At 30.7% G+C, this 22,354-nt stretch overlaps 1 protein-coding gene and 1 pseudogene across 1 annotated transcript; both read right to left on the bottom strand.

Annotated features, from left to right (window-relative positions):
- Nucleotides 1-315: 315 nt before the first annotated feature.
- LOC114311286 ((-)-germacrene D synthase-like) lies at nt 316-11,229 on the bottom strand (annotated as a pseudogene).
- A 1,685-nt stretch (nt 11,230-12,914) lies between these two features.
- LOC114311276 ((-)-germacrene D synthase) lies at nt 12,915-17,872 on the bottom strand. Its single transcript, XM_028257398.2, has 7 exons — nt 17,639-17,872; nt 16,774-17,053; nt 16,270-16,642; nt 15,832-16,050; nt 15,600-15,738; nt 15,240-15,488; nt 12,915-13,480 (listed from the first exon to the last, which is right to left on the bottom strand). The coding sequence occupies exons 1-7, from the start codon at nt 17,771-17,773 to the stop codon at nt 13,172-13,174; spliced, it is 1,704 nt and encodes a 567-aa protein (XP_028113199.2). The 5' UTR covers nt 17,774-17,872; the 3' UTR covers nt 12,915-13,171.
- Nucleotides 17,873-22,354: the final 4,482 nt, after the last annotated feature.

The following is a 22,354-nucleotide window of genomic DNA, read 5'->3' as shown; positions in this document are numbered from 1 at the left end:
GTCACAAATTAGACTATTTAACTCTGCTATTTTCAAATATTGCTTTGAGTTTGAGATGTACAAATATGATGATGCTAACAAAAAATTCCTTTGTTAAAAATGATTTCATATCATATTACAATCTTTCAGGAAAGAGATTAATCCAGACTTCTCGTTACAAAGAGAATTATTTGTAGAGTAATGCTAGTTTTGTTACAAATATAAAATAAAAATAAATAAATAAATAAATAAAAATACATATGTGTAAATAAGATTTTATAGAATTTATTGGTGGATCTATTTTTAAAAAATCTGGTCCGTCCATAGAGATTGTCTCTAATTTGTGATTGGCTTTAATTCTTTGTATGTTGATGTTGGCACTAAATCGATAAGAACCGACGTCACAAAACCTTTGAGCTAGGTTCCAGAATGTGTGTATCCATCTTCGTCCTCGTATAAAACATCCATCACTCGTGCAAGATTGACTACTCGGAACAAGAGAGGCATTGGGACTGCTATTGGGCAGAGGCACTTGTGATTTATGTATTTCCATGCATTAGTAACCCCACTTTCGAAATTCAACAAGCACTTCTTCCTTTGATACACCATATTGTTTCATGTAACATTTGTTGGAACAATCTTCTGTGTAAAATAAAATAACTAGAAATAAATTCAAACAAAATAAATAAATAACATACCAGATTTATTTATCGAACCGGATTAAAATTAAGACCAAGTCGAGTGTGTGACACTCTGTCCTTAAGACAGATTCGCCCCGCTACGGTGCTTACGGTTGAATGGCGTCTATCTCCCAGGATACAATGATCTTCACAAATTTATAGAAGCACTTCAAATAAATTTGTTCAGCGAACCAAACCTGCGATCTATACTCTCTTTGATTACCCTAAAATAATATGAAGAATAAAGGACGCAAGAGAGCAAAATGAAGGCAAGGAAAATGAATTTTCGGAATCCTCAAAATTGGAATGGGGCTGCCTTTATATAGGCTTTGTTAGCACCTATTCAATTTGAATAGAAAAGGTATGAAGAAGGGACATAACCCTTCCTTTAAAATAAAGAGACACCATGAAAGGTTTGCACCATTTCATTCAAATGGAGGTTTGACCCTTCCTTTAAAACAAAAAGACACCATGAAAGGTTACACCCTTTCATTCAAAATAGAGTCTATTTCAATTCACAACTACCTCTTTATAAATTTTCCAACAATCCCCCACATGAATGAAATTGACAGAGAGAAATGCAACAACATGATGTAATTACAGAGAGTACAGAAATTGGAAATATTCTGCAAAGGATAGGTAGCTTTTGGCTTTGAACCTTCCCTTGTGAGACACTATCGGATTCACTAGCTAACCAGTGAACATGATGTCTTGAACTGTTCAGCCGTTTGTGTAAACCAAGACAATAGAACTCACACAGTATATCCCCAAACACAGTTTAGTTCTCACTATTGTGTTCATTTTGGCCCTGAACAACCTGGTCTTTCATGAGTGCTTTAAAGACTTGTAGCCCTTCACAAATCTTATAGAACCGGCCCAGTTCACACTCACATAGGTGATTCTTATGAAAAGTATCATGCCATACTCCACTAGGTTTACCTAGATATAAGAATCATTAAAAGTATTACTTAACCTAAATCGCTGCAGACATCACTTATTTCATCATAGAAATGGGTAGGAGTTGGACTCCACAGTGATCTTTCTGAGTCAATCACAACTCGGTTGTCCCTTTGAACCTAGATCTTGGGATCTCCAGTCAACTAGGTTGGGTTGCCGTTGTGGTAACTCTTATTTCATAGGCTTTAGTCCCATTCCCCTCGATGAATTCTCAACTAACTCTCTTGCTAACCCTTTGGTTAGTGGATCCGCTATGTTGTCTTTAGACTTAACATATTCTATGGAAATAATTCCATTAGAGAGTAGTTGTCTCACGGTGTTATGTCGACGACGAATGTGTCGTGACTTACCGTTATACATATGACTCTGTGCTCTCCCTATAGCTGATTGACTATCGCAATGTATGCATATAGCAAGCACCGGTTTTGGCCATATTGGAATATCTTCAAGGAAGTGGCGAAGCCATTCTGCATCTTCCCCTGCTTTGTCTAAAGCTATGAATTCAGATTCCATAGTAGACCTAGCAATACAAGTCTGTTTGGAAGATTTCAAAGATACAGCCGCCCCACCAAGAGTAAAGACATACCCACTGGTGGACTTCGAGTCTCTAGTATCCAATATCCAATTTGCATCACAGTATCCTTCAAGTACTGCTGGATATCTAGTATAGTTAAGCCCAATGTTACGAGTAAATCGGAGATATCTAAGAACCCTTATCATTGCTTTCCAGTGTTCTACTCTCGGATTACTCGTATATCTACTTAATTTACTTACTGCATAAGCTATATCTGGGCGGGTGCAGTTCATCAAGTACATTAAGCTTCCAATAATTTGGGCATACTCTAATTGAGAAATACTTTCCTATACATTTTTAGAAAGATACAAATTAACATCTACAGGAGTTCTAGCAAGATGATCATCATCTTTGCTGAATTTGTCAAGTATTTTCTTAATGTAATGAGATTGTGACAAAGCATATCCTTCTGATGTTTTGGTAATTCTCATACCAAGAATTACATCAGCAATGCCCATGTCCTTCATGTCAAAATGTTTATTCAACATTTTCTTGGTAGTTTTAATCATATCATTATTACTACCTATGATGAGCATATCATCTACATAAAGACATACAATGACATAACATTTATCTGTGTTTTTAATATAAACACATTTGTCACACTCATTAATTTTAAATCCATTTGACATCATTGCCTTGTCAAATTTCTCATGCCATTGCTTTGGCGCTTGTTTTAAACTATATAATGATTTAACCAATTTACACTTTCTTTTCTTTCCCTGGAACAGAAAACCCTTCTGGTTGTTCCATGTAAATTTCTTCATTTAACTCACCATTTAAGAAAACGGTTTTAACATCCATTTGATGAATTTCTAAATTGTATAGAGATGCAATGGCAATTAGCATTCTAATGGATGTGATTCTAGTAACCGGTGAGTATGTGTCAGAGTAATCTAGACCTTCTTTCTGTCTAAAACCTTTGACTACAAGTCTTGCCTTGTATTTATCTATTGATCCATCCGCTTTCAATTTTCTTTTGAAAATCCACTTGTACCCAAGAGGTTTACAACCTGGTGGCAAGTCCATTAATTCCCAAGTGTGATTTTGCAAGATGGATTCAACTTCACTGTTGACAGCTTCTTTCCATAAAGGAGCTTCAGGACTGGACATAGCCTCTTTAAAAGTTAAAGGCTCATTTTCTAACAAATATGTTAGAAAATCTGGACCAAAAGATTTTGAGGTTCTAGCACGTTTACTACGCCTAAGTTCCTCTTCCTCATTTTGATCTAACTCTTGTTCTTGATCATGTTCTTGATCCTGACTAGTAATAGCATCAAAAGATCTTTTATTAGTACTAGTCTCTTGTCCAGTCTTCTTTGGAAATACATGTTCAAAGAAAGATGCATTCTGAGATTCAATAATAGTATTTACATGCATTTCGGAATGTTCTGACTTATGAATAAAAAACCGATATGCACTACTATTCTTGGCATAACCAATGAAAATGCAATCAATGGTCTTAGGACCTATCTTAGTCTTTTTAGGACTAGGATAGCCACTTTAACCAAACACCCCCACACTTTTAAGTATTTGTAGGATGGTACTCTTCCATGCCACAATTCATAAGGTGTTTGATTTATTTTCTTTCGGGGTACTTTATTTAAAATATAATTAGCAGAAAGTATTGCTTCCCCCCACAAGTTCTGAGGTAATCTAGAACTAATTAACATGGCATTCATCATTTCTTTTAAAGTCCTATTTTTCCTTTCAGCAATTCCATTTTGCTGAGGTGAGTAAGGAGCGGTGGTTTGATGAATTATTCCATGTTCTTTACAAAACTCACCAAAAGGTGATTCATATTCACCACCTCTATCACTTCTAAATTTCTTGATTTTCTTACCAAGTTGATTTTCAACTTCATTCTTATATTGAATGAAAGTTTCCAAAGCTTCATCCTTGGTTCGAATTAAATAAACATAACTATATCTAGTATAGTCATCTATAAAAGTGATAAAGTACTTTTTCCCACCTCTAGTTTGAATTGATTTAAAATCACAAATGTCACTATGAATTAATTCAAGTGGTTCCGTACTTCTTTCAATTGAATGAAAAGGAGTTTTAGATAATTTTGCCTCAACGCAAATTTCACATTTATGATTTGAATCAATATTAAATTTAGGTAAACATTCCATATTAATTAATTTACGCAAAGATCCATAATTAACATGTCCTAGTCTACCATGCCATAAATCTGAAGACTCAAGCAAGTAAGAAGAAGATGTAGTATTATTAATAACTGAGGGTACAACGGTTATTACATTTAACTTGAAAAGGCCATCAGACATGTAACATTTTCCTACATACATCCCGTTTTTGGTAAGTACAAACTTTTCGCTTTCAAAAACTAGCCTAAACCCATTCTTACTCAACAAAGATCCGGAAACAAGATTCTTGCGAATGTCCGGTACATGCAGCACATTGTTAAGAGTGAGTTGCTTTCCAGATGTCATCTTGAGTACAATCTTTCCTTGTCCTTCAACTTTGGAAGTTGAGGAGTTGCCCATAAAGAGTTGTTCACCATTGTCCACTATAGAATAAGATGTGAACATCTTTTTGTTGGCACAAATATGGCGAGTAACACCAGTGTCCACCCACCATTCTTTAGTATTTCCGACAAGATTTGCCTCGGAAACAACTGCAGAAAGATTGATATCATCTATACCATTGGAAATATTGTCCACTTCAGTCATGTGGGCTTGAGCAGGCTTCTTGCTTGTCCTTCTTTTGCTTTTGCCTTTGCAAAAATCAGTTCTTAAGAACTTCTCTGACTGTTTACCATGATTCACTGATATAGTCCCAACATAAGGAGAGATTGGCGCAATGGCAATCACCATACCAATACTGGTTTGAACATTAGTTTGACCAGTTTTAGTAGCTATAAATTCTAAATTGTAAACCACAATTATAATTAGAATTTAATACTACACAGAAAATAAAACCAAATTCACAGAATTAAATTCTGTAAAAATAAAAGAAACAAGAATGTAACTTTTATTTTCCAATTAATTTGAAAATAAAATAAAATTTTATTTAAACAAATTAATTCCACACAGAAAATTAAATTCTGTAAAATAAAAGAAATAAAAACTATAACTTTTATTTTTCAATTAATTTGGAAATAAAATTAAATTTTATTTAACCAAATTAATTCCACACAAGAAATTAAATTCTGTAAAATAAAAGAAATAAAAAGTATAACTTTTATTTTTCAATTAATTTGGAAATAAAATAAAATTTTATTTAACCAAATTAATTCCACACAGAAAATTAATTTCAGTAACACTTCAATAATTAAAATACTGAAAACAGAATTTTAATTAATGAAAACTCAGAAAAATAATTTCTAAAACCCAAAATTAATTTCTGAAAAAATTCCACAAAAATATATTCTGAATTGTTAATGACACCAGTATCGTACTACTAGTTGTTATCAAAGAAAAGAGACAGTATATTACTACTATCTGTCAAATAGCATATAATCACTATTTGTTTTTCCAACCAGAATATTATTTTGTAAATCCACAGAAAATAATTTTTCTTCCGAAATTATTTACGAAGAAAGAAAAAGGAAAACAAACGAAAAATTCTGTAAACAGAATAATTCAAATCTGTCTTAAGATTGTTGGAACAATCTTCTGTGTAAAATAAAATAACTAGAAATAAATTCAAACAAAATAAATAAATAACATACCAGATTTATTTATCGAACCGAATTAAAATTAAGACCAAGTCGAGTGTGTGACACTCTGTCCTTAAGACAGATTCGCCCCGCTACGGTGCTTACGGTTGAATGGCGTCTATCTCCCAGGATACAATGATCTTCACAAATTTATAGAAGCACTTCAAATAAATTTGTTCAGCGAACCAAACCTGCGATCTATACTCTCTTTGATTACCCTAAAATAATATGAAGAATAAAGGACGCAAGAGAGCAAAATGAAGGCAAGGAAAATGAATTTTCGGAATCCTCAAAATTGGAATGGGGCTGCCTTTATATAGGCTTTGTTGGCACCTATTCAATTTGAATAGAAAAGGTATGAAGAAGGGACATGACCCTTCCTTTAAAATAAAGAGACACCATGAAAGGTTTGCACCCTTTCATTCAAATGGAGGTTTGACCCTTCCTTTAAAACAAAAAGACACCATGAAAGGTTACACCCTTTCATTCAAAATGGAGTCTATTTCAATTCACAACTACCTCTTTATAAATTTTCCAACAACATTCGACAGCAGAGATTACATGACCTCTTTTTTGCTCAAGCTACAATTAGGCCAAGTTTGGGAACACCCCAAAAAGCCAAAAAGCCAAAAAGCCAAAAAGTTACTCAAAAAGTTAAAAAGTTATCACTATTCACCAAAAGTCAACAATTACGGCTGCACAACTCCCAATTCTAATTTTCTCCTACAAATCAATTTTTACAATTTTTTATTACACATTTTTCCATAAAAAGTCAAAAAGTTAACCCAAACATTCATATTTTCAACCTCAACTTTTTAGTCTAAAAAGACAAAAAGTGCACTTATTTAGTCTTCCCAAACTTGGCCTTAATGTTATCATCAAGTTAGAGGATATGATATAAAATTAACTCTTCAAATTTCATAAATATTGTAACGCATTATAATTTATCTATTTTAATTTAGAGAAATAAATTTTTTACACCAACATTAACCAAATCTGCCAAAATATTATATTTAAATATTTTTATATTCACATTTTGACTTAAAATTAAGGAGAGGCATTTTCAGAGCATTCTTTTCCATCTCTTTTCATTTACTTCTGTTATTGGATTCTAGAAAATTTTATAAAATGCTTAAAATCTCTGGTAAATAATCCTTAATTTACCTTAAATTGAAAAACTGAACGGCAAACTATCAATAGGTTCTGCTAGTTAGACTTAATACTCATCAAGTCCTATTAAAAATAAGTCTTAGTAAAATCGTCACTAAAAATAATTTTTTGTGATGATTTTTTACATATGTCGCTAAAAATTGAATTAGTGACTTTTTTTGTTACGATTTTTATAAATTGTCGATAAAACTTACAATTTGTAACTTTTTCTGTGACGAATTTTTCAAACTATCGTTGAAAGTTGAAAATTAATAACATTTTTTTGTAACAATTTTTTTAAACTATTGCTAAAACTTTTACTAATATCTTTTTTTTGACAATTTTTAAATTGTCACTGAAAATTAACAATTAATGACTTTTTAATAGTGTTTGATGAAAAACGCTATTAATTATTATAAGACCTATTGGACAATAAGTTTACTTATTAAGACCTGCATATAAGTCTCTCAAAAGTAAATAACCCAAACCGTAATACATGATTAGCTTTAGTTTCTCAATTAACAAAATTAAAAATTTTGAATTGATATATAATTAATTTGATTAACGAAATGACCTTTGATAGAGTCGCGTGGAGAAAAAGGATTCATGTAGCCGACCATATTTGATGGGACCTAAGGCTTCATTTGGTTTGGTTTGGTTACTAAATTTTTCTGTTAACACCAATTGAACTGAAATACTTATTCTGATAACTATCGAAATCAAATCAAACAAAAAAATTGGAATTAACTTAAAGTTGTTTTGGTAAGTTGGTTAAAAGTTGATTTTTTTAGTTTTTTTTTGAAAAACGTGTAAAAAAGTAAAGAAAGTTCCCCAATTAAGCCTTAGTGCTCGTTTGACATGTGGGTTTGGGTTAGGTTTGAGTTATTTTAGTCATAAAAAGACAAAATAAGCTTTTTAGTCCCAGACTAAAATTTGTTATATTCAAACTATAAACATTTTGTTTTTTCTCTCAAAAAAGTCAAAAAATCAAAAAACTCATCTCAAACGAGACTATTTTAGTTCCAGATTAAAATACTTAAAAAGTCAACCCCGCATCCCAAACGAAGCCTTAAGTCGGTGATGAATTAGCTACAACGATGAGGGCTCACTGTAGACCTATTAGTACCCACCGGCATCATTTTACTCATGTTCAAAGTCGAAGTCAGTGATGATGGATTTGCCTTATTTGCTTCTTGGATTTTACAAGTTATTAAAAGAAATTAAAAATAAAAAATGCTTATACAAGAAAGGCCAACTACCACCTCAAATTAAAGTTATTTTAAAAAAATATTTGAGACTCTTATAATTATATAGGATCAAACCAGTGGCGGACTGGGGCCATTGCCCTTCCAAACTTGTGAAAATTTGCATTTTATCATGTACTTTTTAATAATTATAGAATAAATTAGTATTTTAGTCACCCCAAACCTTTGAAAAATCTCATTAGTTAATGTTATTTTGAGTTTTTGTAAAATAAATTAATATTTTGATTTCCAAAAGCTATATAATCTTAGTTCAATTCTTCTAAAATAAATTAATTTTGCTTTAAATGTCTAATATATATATATATATATATATATATATTATTTATTTAATTCAGTAAAGACGAACAAAGCTCACCACATTAACAATACCGCGTGATCATCGGGATTACATCATAATACACCATTTTGCAAGACTTCTCATTTATCTTATTACCTCGTGGCTAACCATGTCATCCATAAGTCTGTTAACTAGTGATGAAGCTTGAACAATTAAAGGATCACTTGACACCCAATCAAAGGCCTCTTTGTACACCACCTCTCGCATCCCAACAAAGGAAGTGGTTGCTTGCATTGTGTAACCACAGGTTACTAGTGCAACTCGCATATACTCTTCCATACTTGGAACATAGCCTTGGTGAAACCATTTGGCTTCTTCAAAGTATGCTCTAACTAAATTTTTCATCTGAGATTTGAACAAAATTGATCAGTATTATTTCTTTTTAATCAAATTTCACATATAATCTTATTGCTAATCACAAATTGTTAGTTTGTAACCAATCAGTAGGAGGCTTCCGGCAGATTTTGCGTAGTGGACGCGATATGATCTTCCTTTCCTGGCCATCTCTTCATCAATCATGTTGTAAACATCTGGAAGTGCTTGATAACATAGTTTCATGTGCTCTGGAAGTTGATCTATGGCACTAATTTCCCACCTGAAATACAGATAGACAATGAACAATTGAAGAGATTTTGATACTTCTATGAGATCAAATGCAAAGTTCATTAAGGGCATGAATCGGTTTGAACCTCTCAATTGCATCAGTGAAGAGCACAAGTTCCTCTAAAGTACCATAGGCATCATAGATGTCATCAATAATGGAAGTCAAGGCAGTCACTTTGGTTACCATCCTACTAGCAAGTAGGTAATTGGGCTCAAAATAAACTCCCAATATCCAAAAATAGCACTCCACTATTCTGTCACTTGCAAAAGGCATTTTCTTTGCAAAGTCCAATTCTTTTCCACCACCTGAAATATGTAATAAGATCTATGTTAATCAATTTTTAAACCACTTCAATAAGACTGGAAAAGTCTGACTTGATTTACAATCTTACGGATCCATAAAAAATATTCAAAAAAGTGCTTAGAATTTGAAATGTAGATCAAAAAGTGCACAATTTAAAAAATTTATACTATCCATTTAAATTCTGGGAATTTCCAATTTTTTTTTTTCTGGGCATAAATTTATACAAGTCACCTTGTGATTTAACTTAGCTCCCATTGGTGCATATTTTGCAATAGGTTGAAATCTAATTTTGCAAAATTCAGTAGAACTTTATTGTGAGAATCATCTTGCTCATACAAGAAGAAGTGACGGGTTGCCTCTAGCCTTGTCAAGCCCTTGTGTATGGGGTGATTCACAGCATGAATTACTTGTTCTTGAACAAGATTGCTCAAGTTGGGTACCGCAGACTCAAGGTGAGTGATGGTAAAAGACAGTGCTTCAAACTATCAAGGATTCACGAATTTTGCCATTGTCGTTCTTGAATTTGTTGAACACATCTGCGTAATGCATCCGACACATGGTACATTAGTGTGGCCAAAATAACATATGGACTTGTTGGTTGTGTTTGACTTGTTTAGCCTTGTTCAGATGCCATCAGATACCAAAACATCAAATGCGTGGCAAATTAGGCCTCGTTTGAGAATAACATGTATTAGTCAAAAAGTCACTATAAGTTGTCACATCACTCTCTCTACTTTCTTGCACATCTTTTCGTAAAAAGCTAAAAAGTTACTAAAATAGTTGGTTTCCAAATGAGGCATTACCACAAGAGATGGGATATCCTTATTGTCTATGCAACCGAAACAAGAGAGCAATAGTATAAAGATCATCGTTGGCTTTGTCATCATGGTGATCATAATCTGTTTCATATATGTGTTGTAAAGCTGCCTCAATCTCACTTTCAAAATGGTAAGACACCCCTAGTCGTTGGATTGCATTGATGAAGTTCAGTTTCTGTGAAAGTTGATCATTAGCTGCCACTAGCATCTTTCTCACTTCCTCTTTCTGCTGCTGAAGTTGTTGCCCCATTTTAACATCCACTTCCTGCACAAACAATGATAATATAGGATATACGCAAAGAAAATTATATTCTTACTCAAAATTTATACATAAAATAAAGCAAGAATAATTTGACAATGGTATTTTTGTAAATGAAATCAAACTTCACTCTTCATAATTAATGTTATTTTTCAAATGGAATATTGTGATTTGAAAAATAAAAGGCAAATTAGTTATTATCAAGGCTTTTTATATGAAACAGAGTTGTTGCTCCATGTTAACATCTACTTCCTGCAACATGAAAAAATATATATATATATATATATAAATGCATGTGTCCAACAAAATTCCATGATAATAAACATGGTTGTTCAACAAAATTCCATGTAGTTTCTTTTGGGTCCATGTTGTCAGATTTTAATATCAGTTGATATGTAATAAGATTTTAGACTTTTGATACTAATATTTATAGATATATTGGTCGATATTGTTTGATATCTATTGATATATATCGATCGATACTTTTTTGTCCATGGCATGAGAGGCGTATGTGAGGAAATGATCTCCCCAAAAGCTAGGATGATAGCTGAGCGTCGAGTGACCTCCCGTACCTTATTTTTGGTTGAATCAGGAATAGTAAAGCATGAATAGATAATTCCATGTTTTTGTTTTTAGTTTTGTGACGAGAAAATGAAAGTGAACTCTCTTGTGGTGACCATCAAACCATGGTGTACGAATAGAATGCGACTTCCTTTCTTGAAAAAATAAAAAAATAAAAAAAATAAAAATAGAATGTGACTTGGGAAGACAAAATAAGAAAAATGAGTACACCATTCGTCCACACATTGTGGACGGATTATATCCTACTGGGAAATTTGTGGTGCACAATTGCTACCTGATTAAAACAAATTAAATTAAATAAATTAAAGATATTTTAAGAAATCAAAAGTCTATATCCAAAATTTACAATGAATGGTTCAGATGCAAAATCCTCATCATGTAGCCAGGCCCAGACCAACCCATATCTGTTGCCCAATGAACTTGAACGATTGGGTCTAGCCCAAACTTATATAGCAAGATCAGTTTCAAATTCGGCTTTTGTGGGCTTGAATCTAAAAACCTGGTCCAATCCATGCAACGAAAGTTACTGTTCACTTCCATTCACACGTGTGAGTGAGATCGAGATTGTAGGATATCTCTTACCCAGTTCATGACAATAAATAAAAGGGCAAGTCTACTCACCACACTTGTCAATCTAGAATTTTTTGAGTGAGTGATTATGTGGTAGAAATTAATTTATAATGTAATGTAAGGTTCATGTAGAATTCATGTAAGGTGTGGTGGAGATTATTTTTTAGATAATTTTTCGATTGATAAAGGTAGGTAGTACTCAAAATAAAAGGTAAATGCTTGGGTTGGTTAAGATGAAAATGGTAGAAAATGAAGGAAATTGAAAAATAATAATTTTTTTCTAAATTTATTTAGCATGAAAGTGGTGAAAGTTACAAGAAAGTTAATTTTCTTGTACAATTCATAATAGTATGGTAACTAAGCTTGTAATTCTTGAAAAAAAACAAAAAAGAAGTTTAAATTTGTTGTAAAAATAGTTACTTATAATTAGAATTCTTATTTTCTTGCAAATTTTCATCCTAATCAAATTCATACAAGAAAATTATTTTCTTTTTTTTTTATTTCACTTTATACCATTTTCATTTTTCATCATTTATTTCTTTCTAATCAAACTGAGCCTTATAAATATTAAAAAAAAAATTAAATAAATTCAAAGTTTGACATTTTAATAAAATTAATCTTTAGTTTTTTGTTTTTGAAATTTTATTTATTTTCAATATAAATCATTTTCCTGCTTTCATTAAATAAAGCTGATGGAAGAACGGGTATTTAATTATTAAACTCAAAGAAAAAAACATTTAGATATTTTATGTACACTAATATTAAGTTTAATAACTAAAATATTAATTTTTTGCTGATTTTACTTAATGAAAATAGAAAAATAATTTAAATTAAAAACAATTCAATTGGCTTTAGTGCAGTTGATTTGGACCTGTCTTGAGTTTTTGGCCACAGAGAATTGTCTTGCTATCTACTCTGGCCGAAGTTTCATTTTTGCTATAGTAATTTCTTTTCAATCTAGTACCAAAAACTGAAATTCTGTTGATCTCGAAGCTTGATTCACCAATTTTTTCTTACAGTCATAGGAATATCACAACTTGGACATAATTCCGAGCTCCATTCATTGTTTTCCACTTGTCACAAATTAAACTATTTAACTATGTTATTTTCAAATATTGCTTTGAGTTTGAGATGTACAAATATGATGATGCCAACAAAAAAATTCCTTTATTAAAAATGATTTCATATCATATTACAATCTTTCAGGAAAGAGATTAATCCGGACTTCCCGTTAAAAAGAGAATTATTTGTAGAGTAATACTAATTCTGTTACAAATATAAAAATTAAAAAATAATAAAAATAATAAAAATAAAAATAAAAAACACACACACACACACAATTTATTGGTGGATTTATTTTTGAAAAATCTTGTTAGTCCATAGACATTATGTCTCCAATTCGTGATTGGCCTTTAGTCTTTGTATGCTGATGTTGGCATTGAATCGATAAGGACTGAGGTCACAAAACCTTTGAGTTTGGTTCCAGAGTGTGTGTATCCATCTTCGTCCTTGTATAAAACATTTATCACTCGTGCAAGATTGACTACTCGCAACAAGAGAGGCATTGGGACTGCTGTTGGGCGGAGGCACTCTTGATTTATGTCTTTCCATGCATTAGTAACCCGCTTTTTCAATTCAACAAGTGCTTCTTCCTCTGATGCACCATATTGTTTCATGTGACATTCGACAGCAGAGACTATGTGACCTCTTTTTTGTTCGAACTACAATTAATGTTATTATCAAGTTAGAGGATATGATATAAAATTAAGAATCTCTTCAAATTTCATAAATATTGTAATGTATTACAATTTATCTATTTTAATTTTGAAAAATAATTTTTTTTACACCAACATCAACCAAATCTGCCAAAATATTATATTTAAATATTTTTATATTTACATTTTGCATTAAAATTTAGGGGAGGCATTCGCAGAGCATTCTCTTCCATCTCTTTTCATTTACTTCCTAATATTGGATTCTAGAAAATTTTATAAAATCCTTAAAATTTCTGGAAAATAATCCTTCATTTACATTAAATTGAAAAACTAAAAGGTAAACTACTAATAGGTTCTATTAGTTAGATTTAATTCTCGTCAAGTCCTATTGAAAATAAATTTTAATAAAATCGTTGTTAAAAAAAAAATTTTGTGACGCTTTTTTGTATATGTCGCCAAAAATTGACAATTTGTGACTTTTTTGTTATGTTTTTTATAAATTGCCGTTAAAACTTACAATTAGTGAAGTTTTTCTATAACGAATTTTTCAAAAATATTGCTGAAAGTTTAAAATTAATTACATTTTTTTGTGACGATCTTTTTAAAATGTCGCTAAAGCTTATAATTAGTGAATTTTTTGCGACAATTTTTAAATTATTGCTGAAAATTAACAATTAGTGATGTTTTTAATAGTATTTGACGAAAAACGCTATTAATTATTATAAAACTTATTGGACAATAAGTCCACCTATTATGACCTACACATAAGTCTTTTAAAACTAATTAACCCAAACCATAATACCTGATTAGTTTTAGTTTCTCAATTAACGAAATTAAAATTTTTGAGTTCATATTAGATTTTATTTATTTATTTTTTTAACACCAACTGAACCGAAGTACTTATTCTAACAACTATATAAATCAAACTAAACAAAAAAAAAAAAAAAATTGGAATTAACTTGAAGTTATTTTGGTAAGTTGGTTAAAAGTTAATTTTTTATATCTTTAATTTTTTTTAAATGTATAAAAAAATAAAAAAAAGTTCCCAAATTAAACCTAAGTCGGTGCTGAATTAGCCACAATGATGAGGGCTCACTCTAGACTGATTAGTACCCACAAACATCATTTTACTCATGTTCAGATTCAAAGTCAGTGCCTATGGGTTTGCCTTATTTTCTTCTTGGATTTACAAGCTATTAAATTAAATTAAAATAAATAAAAAACGTCTTCACACTGTTAAAATTATATAGAATCCAACTAGTGGCGGACACGGGGGTGACGGGCGGGGCCACTGCTCTCCCAAATTTTAAAAAAATTGCATTTTTATCATGTAATTTTGAATATTTATAAAAGAAATTTGTATTTTAACCCCTTCAAAATATATATAATTTTACTCTAACCCTTCCAAATCTAAATAATTTTACTTTTGTTATCCTAAATTTTTTAAATTTTCATTATTTTCATGCAATTTTGAATAATTATAGAATAAATTAGTATTTTAGTCACCCCAAACCTTTGGAAAATCTCATTACTTTAATGTTATATTGAGTTTTTGTAAAATAAAGTAATATTTTGATTTCCAAAATCTATATAATCTTTACTTCAATTCTTCTAAAATAAATTATTTTTTCTTTAAATGTCTATTTTTTTTTTTTTTTTTCAAATTCAGTAAAGATGAACAAGCTCACCACATTAACATTACCGCGTGATCGTCGGGATTACATCATAATACACAATTTTGCAAGATTCTGATTTATCTTATTACCTTGTGGCCAACCATGTCATCCATGAGTCGGCAAACTACTGATGAAGCTTGAACAATTAAAGGATCACTTGACACCCAATCAAAGGCCTCTTTGGACACCACCTCTCCCATGCCCACCAAGGAAGTGGTTGCTAGCATTGTGTAAGCACCAGTTACTAGAGCAACTCGCATATACTCTTCGATGCTTGGAACATTGCCTTGGTGAAACCATTTGGCTTCTTCAAAGTATGCTCTAACTAAAATTTTCATCTGAGATTTGAACAAAATCGATCAGTATTATTGCTTTTTAATCAAATTTCACATGTAATCTTATTGCTAATCACAAATTGTTTGTTTGTAACCAATCAGTACGAGGCTTACTGCAGATTTTGCGTAGTGGATGCAATATGATCTTCCTTTCCTCGCCATCTCTTCATCAATCATGTTGTAAACATCTAGAAGTGCTTGATAACATGGTTTCATGTACTCTGGAAGTTGATCTGTGGCACTGATTTCCCACCTGAAATACAGATAGATAATGAACAATCGAAGAGACTTTGATACTTTTATAAGATCAAATGCAAAGTTCATTGGGGAATGAATGGGTTTGAACCTCTCAATTGCATCAGTGAAGAGCACAAGTTCTTCTAAAGTAGCATAGACATCATAGATGTCATCAATAATGGAAGTCAAGGCAATCACTTTGGTTAGCATCCTTCTTGCAAGTAGGTATTGGGGCTCAAAATAAACTCCCAATATCCAAAAATAGCACTCCACTATTCTGTCTCTTGCAAAACACATTTTCTTTGCAAAGTCAAATTCTTTCCACCACCTGAAATATTATGTTAGTCAATTTTTAAACCACTTCAATATGACTAGAAAAGTCTGACTTGATTAACAACCTTACATATCCACAAAATATATTTAAAAAAATGCTTAGAATTTGAAATGTATGGATCAAAAAAGTGCACAATTTAAATTTATACTATACATTTGAATTCTGAGAATTTTCCAATTATTTTTTTCCTGGGCATAAATTTATATAAGTCACCTTGTGATTTCGCTTAGCTCCCATTGGTGCATTTTTTGCAATAGATTGAAATCTAATTTTGCAAAATTCAGTAGAACTTCATTGTGAGAATCATCTTGCTCATAGAAGAAGAAGTAACGGGTTGCCTCTAGCCTTGTCAAGCCCATGTGTATGGGCTGATTCAGAGCATGAATTACTTGTTCTTGAACAAGATTGCTCAAGTTGGGTACCGCAGACTCAAGGTGAGTGATGGTAAAAGAGAGTGCTTCATCCAGTATATCTTCTCCTCGCACCCTAAGATGTGCAGCCTCATACAAGCTTAACATTCCTCTCACATCACCAATTAAGGATTCACGAATTTTGCCATTGTCGTCCTTGAATTTGTTGAACACATCTACGTAACTCATCCGACACACGATATATTAGTGTGACACAAAATAACATATGGACATGTATGGTTGTGTTTGACTTCTTTTAGCCTTGTTCAGATACCAAAACATCAAATGCATGGCAAATGAGACTTACCACAAGAGATGGGATATCCTTGTTGTCTAAGTAACCGAAACATGAGAGCAACAGTATAAAGATCATCGTTGGCTTTGTCATCATGATGATCATAATCGGTTTCATATATGTGTTGTAAAGCTGTCTCCATCTCACTTTCAAAATGGTAAGACACGCCTAGGCGTTGGATTGCATCAGTGAAGTTCAGTTTCTGTGAAGGCTGATCATTAGCTGCCACTAACATCTTTCTCACTTCTTCTTTCTGCTGCTGAAGCTGTTGGCCCATTTTAACATCCACTTCCTACATAAACAATGAGAATATAGGATATATACAAAGAAAATTATATTCTGACACAAAATTTATACATAAAATACAGCAACAATAATTGGATAATGTTATTTTTGTAAATGAAATCAAACTTCACTGTTCATAAGTAATGTTATTTTTCAAATGGAATATTGTGAATTTGAAAAATAATAACCAAATTAGTTATTATCAAGTCTATATGAAACAAAGATATTAAATATGAAAACAGAGTTGTTGCTCCATGTTAACATTCACTTCCAGCAACATGAAAACATATACATATATATATATATACTCATGTGTCCAACAAAATTCCTTGATAATAAAAATGGTTGTTTAACAAAATTCCATGTAGTTGCTTTTGTGTCCATGCTGTCAGATTTTAAATATCAGTTGATATGTAATAAGATTTTAGACTTTTGATACTAATATTTATAGATATATTGGTCGATATTGTTTGATATCGATTGATATATAACGTATCTTTACTAATACCTGTTTTAATACTATTATTTAAAACCATGCACAAAATTAAAGACAAACATTAAATCTGTGCAATGCTAGCAATTCCAATTTTACCACGGCATGAGAGGCGTATGTGAGGAAATGATCTCCCCAAATGCTAGGATGATAATTGGCTGAGCGTCGAGTGACCTCCGGTACCATATTTTTGGTTGAATCAGGAATAGGTAAAGAATGAATAGATAATTCCATGTTTGTGTTTTTGGTTGTGTGAAGAGAGAATGGAAGTGAACAAGAACACTCTTGTGGCCTCTTTATTTTTTTCTTTCACTTCTTGCCTGTGGCAGACCTGGACCGAGGAGCTCTAGTTCTTTGCTATTTATACTGCAATTTCATGTACTTGGAGGCGAAACATTAAAGAAGAATCTGAGTTCGCGCATGTGAAATTTATGTTCCAATCTAATAAGGAAGGAAAATGCTAGAGGTCCCAAATTTTCTACCAAACAAATGACCAAACGTCTCACATGGGTGTGGGGTCCGCAATAAGGAATTATCCAATAAGGAAAATGCTAGACGTTTGGTCATTTGTTTGGTAGAAAATTTGGTGTCCCTAGCATTACCCAATAAGGAAGGAAAATGCTACAGGTTCCAAATTTTCTACCAAATAAATGACCAAATGTCTCACATGGGTGTGGGGTCCACAAAATTGCGGACCCCACACCTATGTGAGACATTTGGTCATTTGTTTGGTAGAAAATTTGGTGTCCCTAGCATTACCCAATAAGGAAGGAAAATGTTAGAGGTCCCAAATTTTCTATCAAATAAATGACCAAAAGTCTCACATGGGTGTGGGGTCCACAAAATTGCGGATCCCACACCCATGTGAGACATTTGGTCATTTGTTGGGTAGAAAATTTGGTGTCCCTAGCATTACCCAATAAGGAAAATGCTAGAGGTCCCAAATTTTCTACCAAATAAATGACCAAATGTCTCACATGGGTGTGGGGTCCACAAAATTGCGGACCTCACACCCATGTGAGACATTTGGTCATTTGTTTGGTAGAAAATTTGGTGTCCCTAGCATTACCCAATAAGGAAGGAAAATGCTAGAGGTCCCAAATTTTCTACCAAATAAATGACCAAATGTCTCACATGGGTGTGAGGTCCACAAAATTGCGGACCCCACACCCATGTGAGACGTTTGGTCATTTGTTTGGTAGAAAATTTGGTGTCCCTAGCATTACCCAATAAGGAAGGAAAATGCTAGAGGTCCCAAATTTTCTACCAAATAAATGACCAAATGTCTCACATGGGTGTGGGGTCTACAAAATTGCGGACCCACACCCATGTGAGACATTTGGTCATTTGTTTGGTAGAAAATTTGGTGTCCCTAGCATTACCCAATAAGGAAGGAAAATGCTAGAGGTCCCAAATTTTCTACCAAATAAATGACCAAATGTCTCACATGGGTGTGGGGTCCACAAAATTGCGAGAGTTCCAATATCCTAATCTTAAATTTCTACCAATCCAATATCAAAATTTTCTATCAAATAAATGACCAAATAAATGACCAAAGGGATTTCTAATCCATAAACTTTGTGAGAGTTCCAATATCTTAATCTTAAATTTCTAATTTTTTGATTTTAAAAAAAAAAATCTCAACATTTATTGATTTCTCCTAACCCATAAGTCTTTTTGACTTCTCCCGTACATATTGCCGCACTTTTCAACTTCTATCATACACTATAGTTAGTGATGGAATTATTAAATTATTTTTATAAAAAATCTAAAAAAAATATCTAAAACAAATATAAATTCTTATTGAATCTATCTATCTATCTATCTATATATATTATATAAGTAAATTGGGGTTTTCGTGAGGTGCATTGTGAGAGTTCTAAAACCTCATAATGAATTTGTGGATTTATTGAATTAAAAATAAGTATTAGCCAATCCATTAAAGTAATGTTTTCAAAATATTAATAATTTCGTAATTTATAGTTTTCAAAAGGAAAGAAAAAAAAAAAAACAAAACAACAACAACAACAACGACAATACTAGGTGGCTCGAAAATTCATAACTCGAATGGCTCGAAACACCCAAAATGACGTCGTTTTGTGTGTAAAACGACGTCATTTTGACACATTCGAGTCACACAAATTCAGGCCACCGAGCATTTTTTTTAAAAAAACATTCTATAACTTTCCAACGTAATCTTCTCCTACTGATTCTTATTTCCTTTAAAAAAAATAAAAAAAAATTACTTTTTACGATATTACTATATTATTCATACCATATATAACTACTCCCAAATCTTTAAAATTCATGATAAAAATTAAGAACCTTCAAAATATTTTGATTTAATTACACACATTAATTTCTTTTGTACATTTTTTTTTTCTTTTTTGATTTATTTTGTACACTCACATGTACTAATATTTATGCCTAAATTATATATATTTTAATACATGTGATGGGTGTGAAAAGAAGTTAAATGTGTATAATTATAAGCACCCTTCTTATTAGCCACATTCATTGATTTTGTTTAGTTAATGGATTTTCACACTACTAAAAGACAATTTTTTTAGTATTTTTTATAATGTAACTTCATTTCACAATTAATTAATTATTTTTAAGCTATTAAAACATTTTACATGAAAATTTGTATTAAATAAAAATTTAATAAAATTTAAATTGAAAATTATGATTTGTTTGAGACTTCATTTCTTTGATCAAGTTCTATACTAAAAATAAAATATATGAACTAACTTAATCTGATTTTAAATTATTCTTTCAGATGTAAATATAATTTAATATTAGACATATTTTAAGAATAAATATATAATTTCTTAATTGAAGTACTAGCGTAATACCCGTGCTATGCATAGTTTTAAATAAAATAATTCATAAGTAATTTTAAAATTAAAATTAAACAGTAAACAAATAAAATTAATTAAATTTTAACTATTTTTATCACAATTTCGCTTATGTTTTTTTTCTCTCCTACCATTAATTCTATGTTTCAAGTTCTAAATAATAATAACATGAATCATAATGTAATTAGTAAAAATTAAACAAAAATTATGATAAATTATAAAATTGCAGTTTTTAATTTCTACTTTTTAGAATAAAAACTACACATATGATAAAATATAAACACATTATTATTTTCTAAGGGTTTCATAATTTTTATTTGCCATATATTAGATGATATCGTAAACTATGTAAAACTCAATAATCATTACTATTATTATCTACTAATTATATTTTTTTAGTATGCCATATAATAATAATAGTAATAATAATTTTTTTGAAACTAAATCTAGCAAAATTTGTTTAAATCAAAAAATTGAATAACAAAATGAAAATGACAAATAATGAATTATCAGTGACCCTTATCCTCTTATCTTTCTTGAAATCAGCATTTATCTATCAAATACAACTTTTAGATTTTCTTACAATCGCTAGTCCTGGCATCTCACATTGGTCCTTTTCTTATTCTTCTCTCTTATTCACCTTTGCTTAATGGATCTTTATAAAACAGGTGTAATTTTTTAAAAATATTTTATAAACCATAATACTCGTGCTATGCACGGGTTTAAATCAATAATTAACAATTAATTTTAAAATTAAATAATGACATAAAATTTATTTATAAGAAATAAACAAACTATGGTAGAATGTATTTTTAAAAAAGTGCAATAAAATTACAAAACTTATTTTTATAATGAAATTTAAATGCATTTTGTCTTATAAGGTTTGCAATTTAGTTTATTTTATGTCAAAGATAGCCCAATCATATAATAAATTATATTTGTCAATTTATTAACTACCCATCACCTATTTTTGTAAAAGTTTAAAAATATGTCTACTTAGGTATACTTTCTCCTATGTCATAATTCACAAATACAAAGGAATAAGATTTGCTTGAGAATTTATAGTTGTGCTAGACACTAAAACTGACATAATCTAATTGACTCAACATTTATCTCAACTTGGCCATGACTTAATAATTAAAGAATTGTCTTAATCTATACCTAAATATGAACCACTTAACTCATTTATTTATTAAATTGGTGAATAAATATATATTAGTATTTTTTTATAATAAAATAATAAATATGTACATGTTTATGCATAGTTATTAAAAAAAATTAAAACTTTGATAAAATTTTATATTTATATTTAAAATTATTGAGGATTTATAGCTGTGATAGGCACTAAAAGTGACATAATTTAATTGACTCAGCATTTATCTCAACTTGGACATGAAATAATTATTAGAGAATTGCCTTAGTCTATAGCTAAGTATGAACCACTTAACTCATTTATTTATTAAATTGATGAATAAATATATGCTAGTATTTTTTAATAATAAAATATGTAAGAGTTGGCTTAAGGATTTATAGTTGTGCTAGACTCTAACAATGACACAATCTAATTGACTCAACATTTATCTTGACTTGGCCATGACCTAATTATTAGATAATTGTCTTACTCTATACCTAAACATGAACCACTTAACTCATTTATTTATTAAATTGGTGAATAAATATATATTAGTGTTTTTTATAATAAAATAATAAATATGTATATGTTTAAGCATAGTTATTAAAAAAATTAAAACTTTGATAAAATTGTATATTTTATTTAAAATTATATAGTATTTATAGATGTGGTAGACACTAAAAGTGACATAATTTAATTAACTCAACACTTATCTCAACTTGGCCTTGATATAATTATTAGAGAATTGTCTATGTTTAAGTATAAACTACTTAACTCATTTATTTATTAAATTGGTGAATAAATATATGTTAGTATTTTTTTATA

The sequence above is a fragment of the Camellia sinensis genome, chromosome 8 (assembly GCF_055761805.1).
Source record: "Camellia sinensis isolate YWXY chromosome 8, ASM5576180v1, whole genome shotgun sequence".
Classification (NCBI taxonomy): Eukaryota; Viridiplantae; Streptophyta; class Magnoliopsida; order Ericales; family Theaceae; genus Camellia; species Camellia sinensis.
Note: the sequence above shows the minus strand (reverse complement) of the source record. Positions and strands in the feature narration are given on the sequence as shown.

Coding starts and splice junctions, on each gene's coding strand:
- LOC114311276 (XM_028257398.2), bottom strand. CDS start 17,773: ATGGAATTATCTATTCATTCTTTACCTATTCCTGATTCAACCAAAAAT. Junction 15,739..15,831: donor TTCACTGATGCAATTGAGAG/GTTCAAACCCAT, acceptor TCTGTATTTCAG/GTGGGAAATCAGTGCCACAG. Junction 15,489..15,599: donor TCCACTACGCAAAATCTGCA/GTAAGCCTCGTA, acceptor TTCAAATCTCAG/ATGAAAATTTTAGTTAGAGC.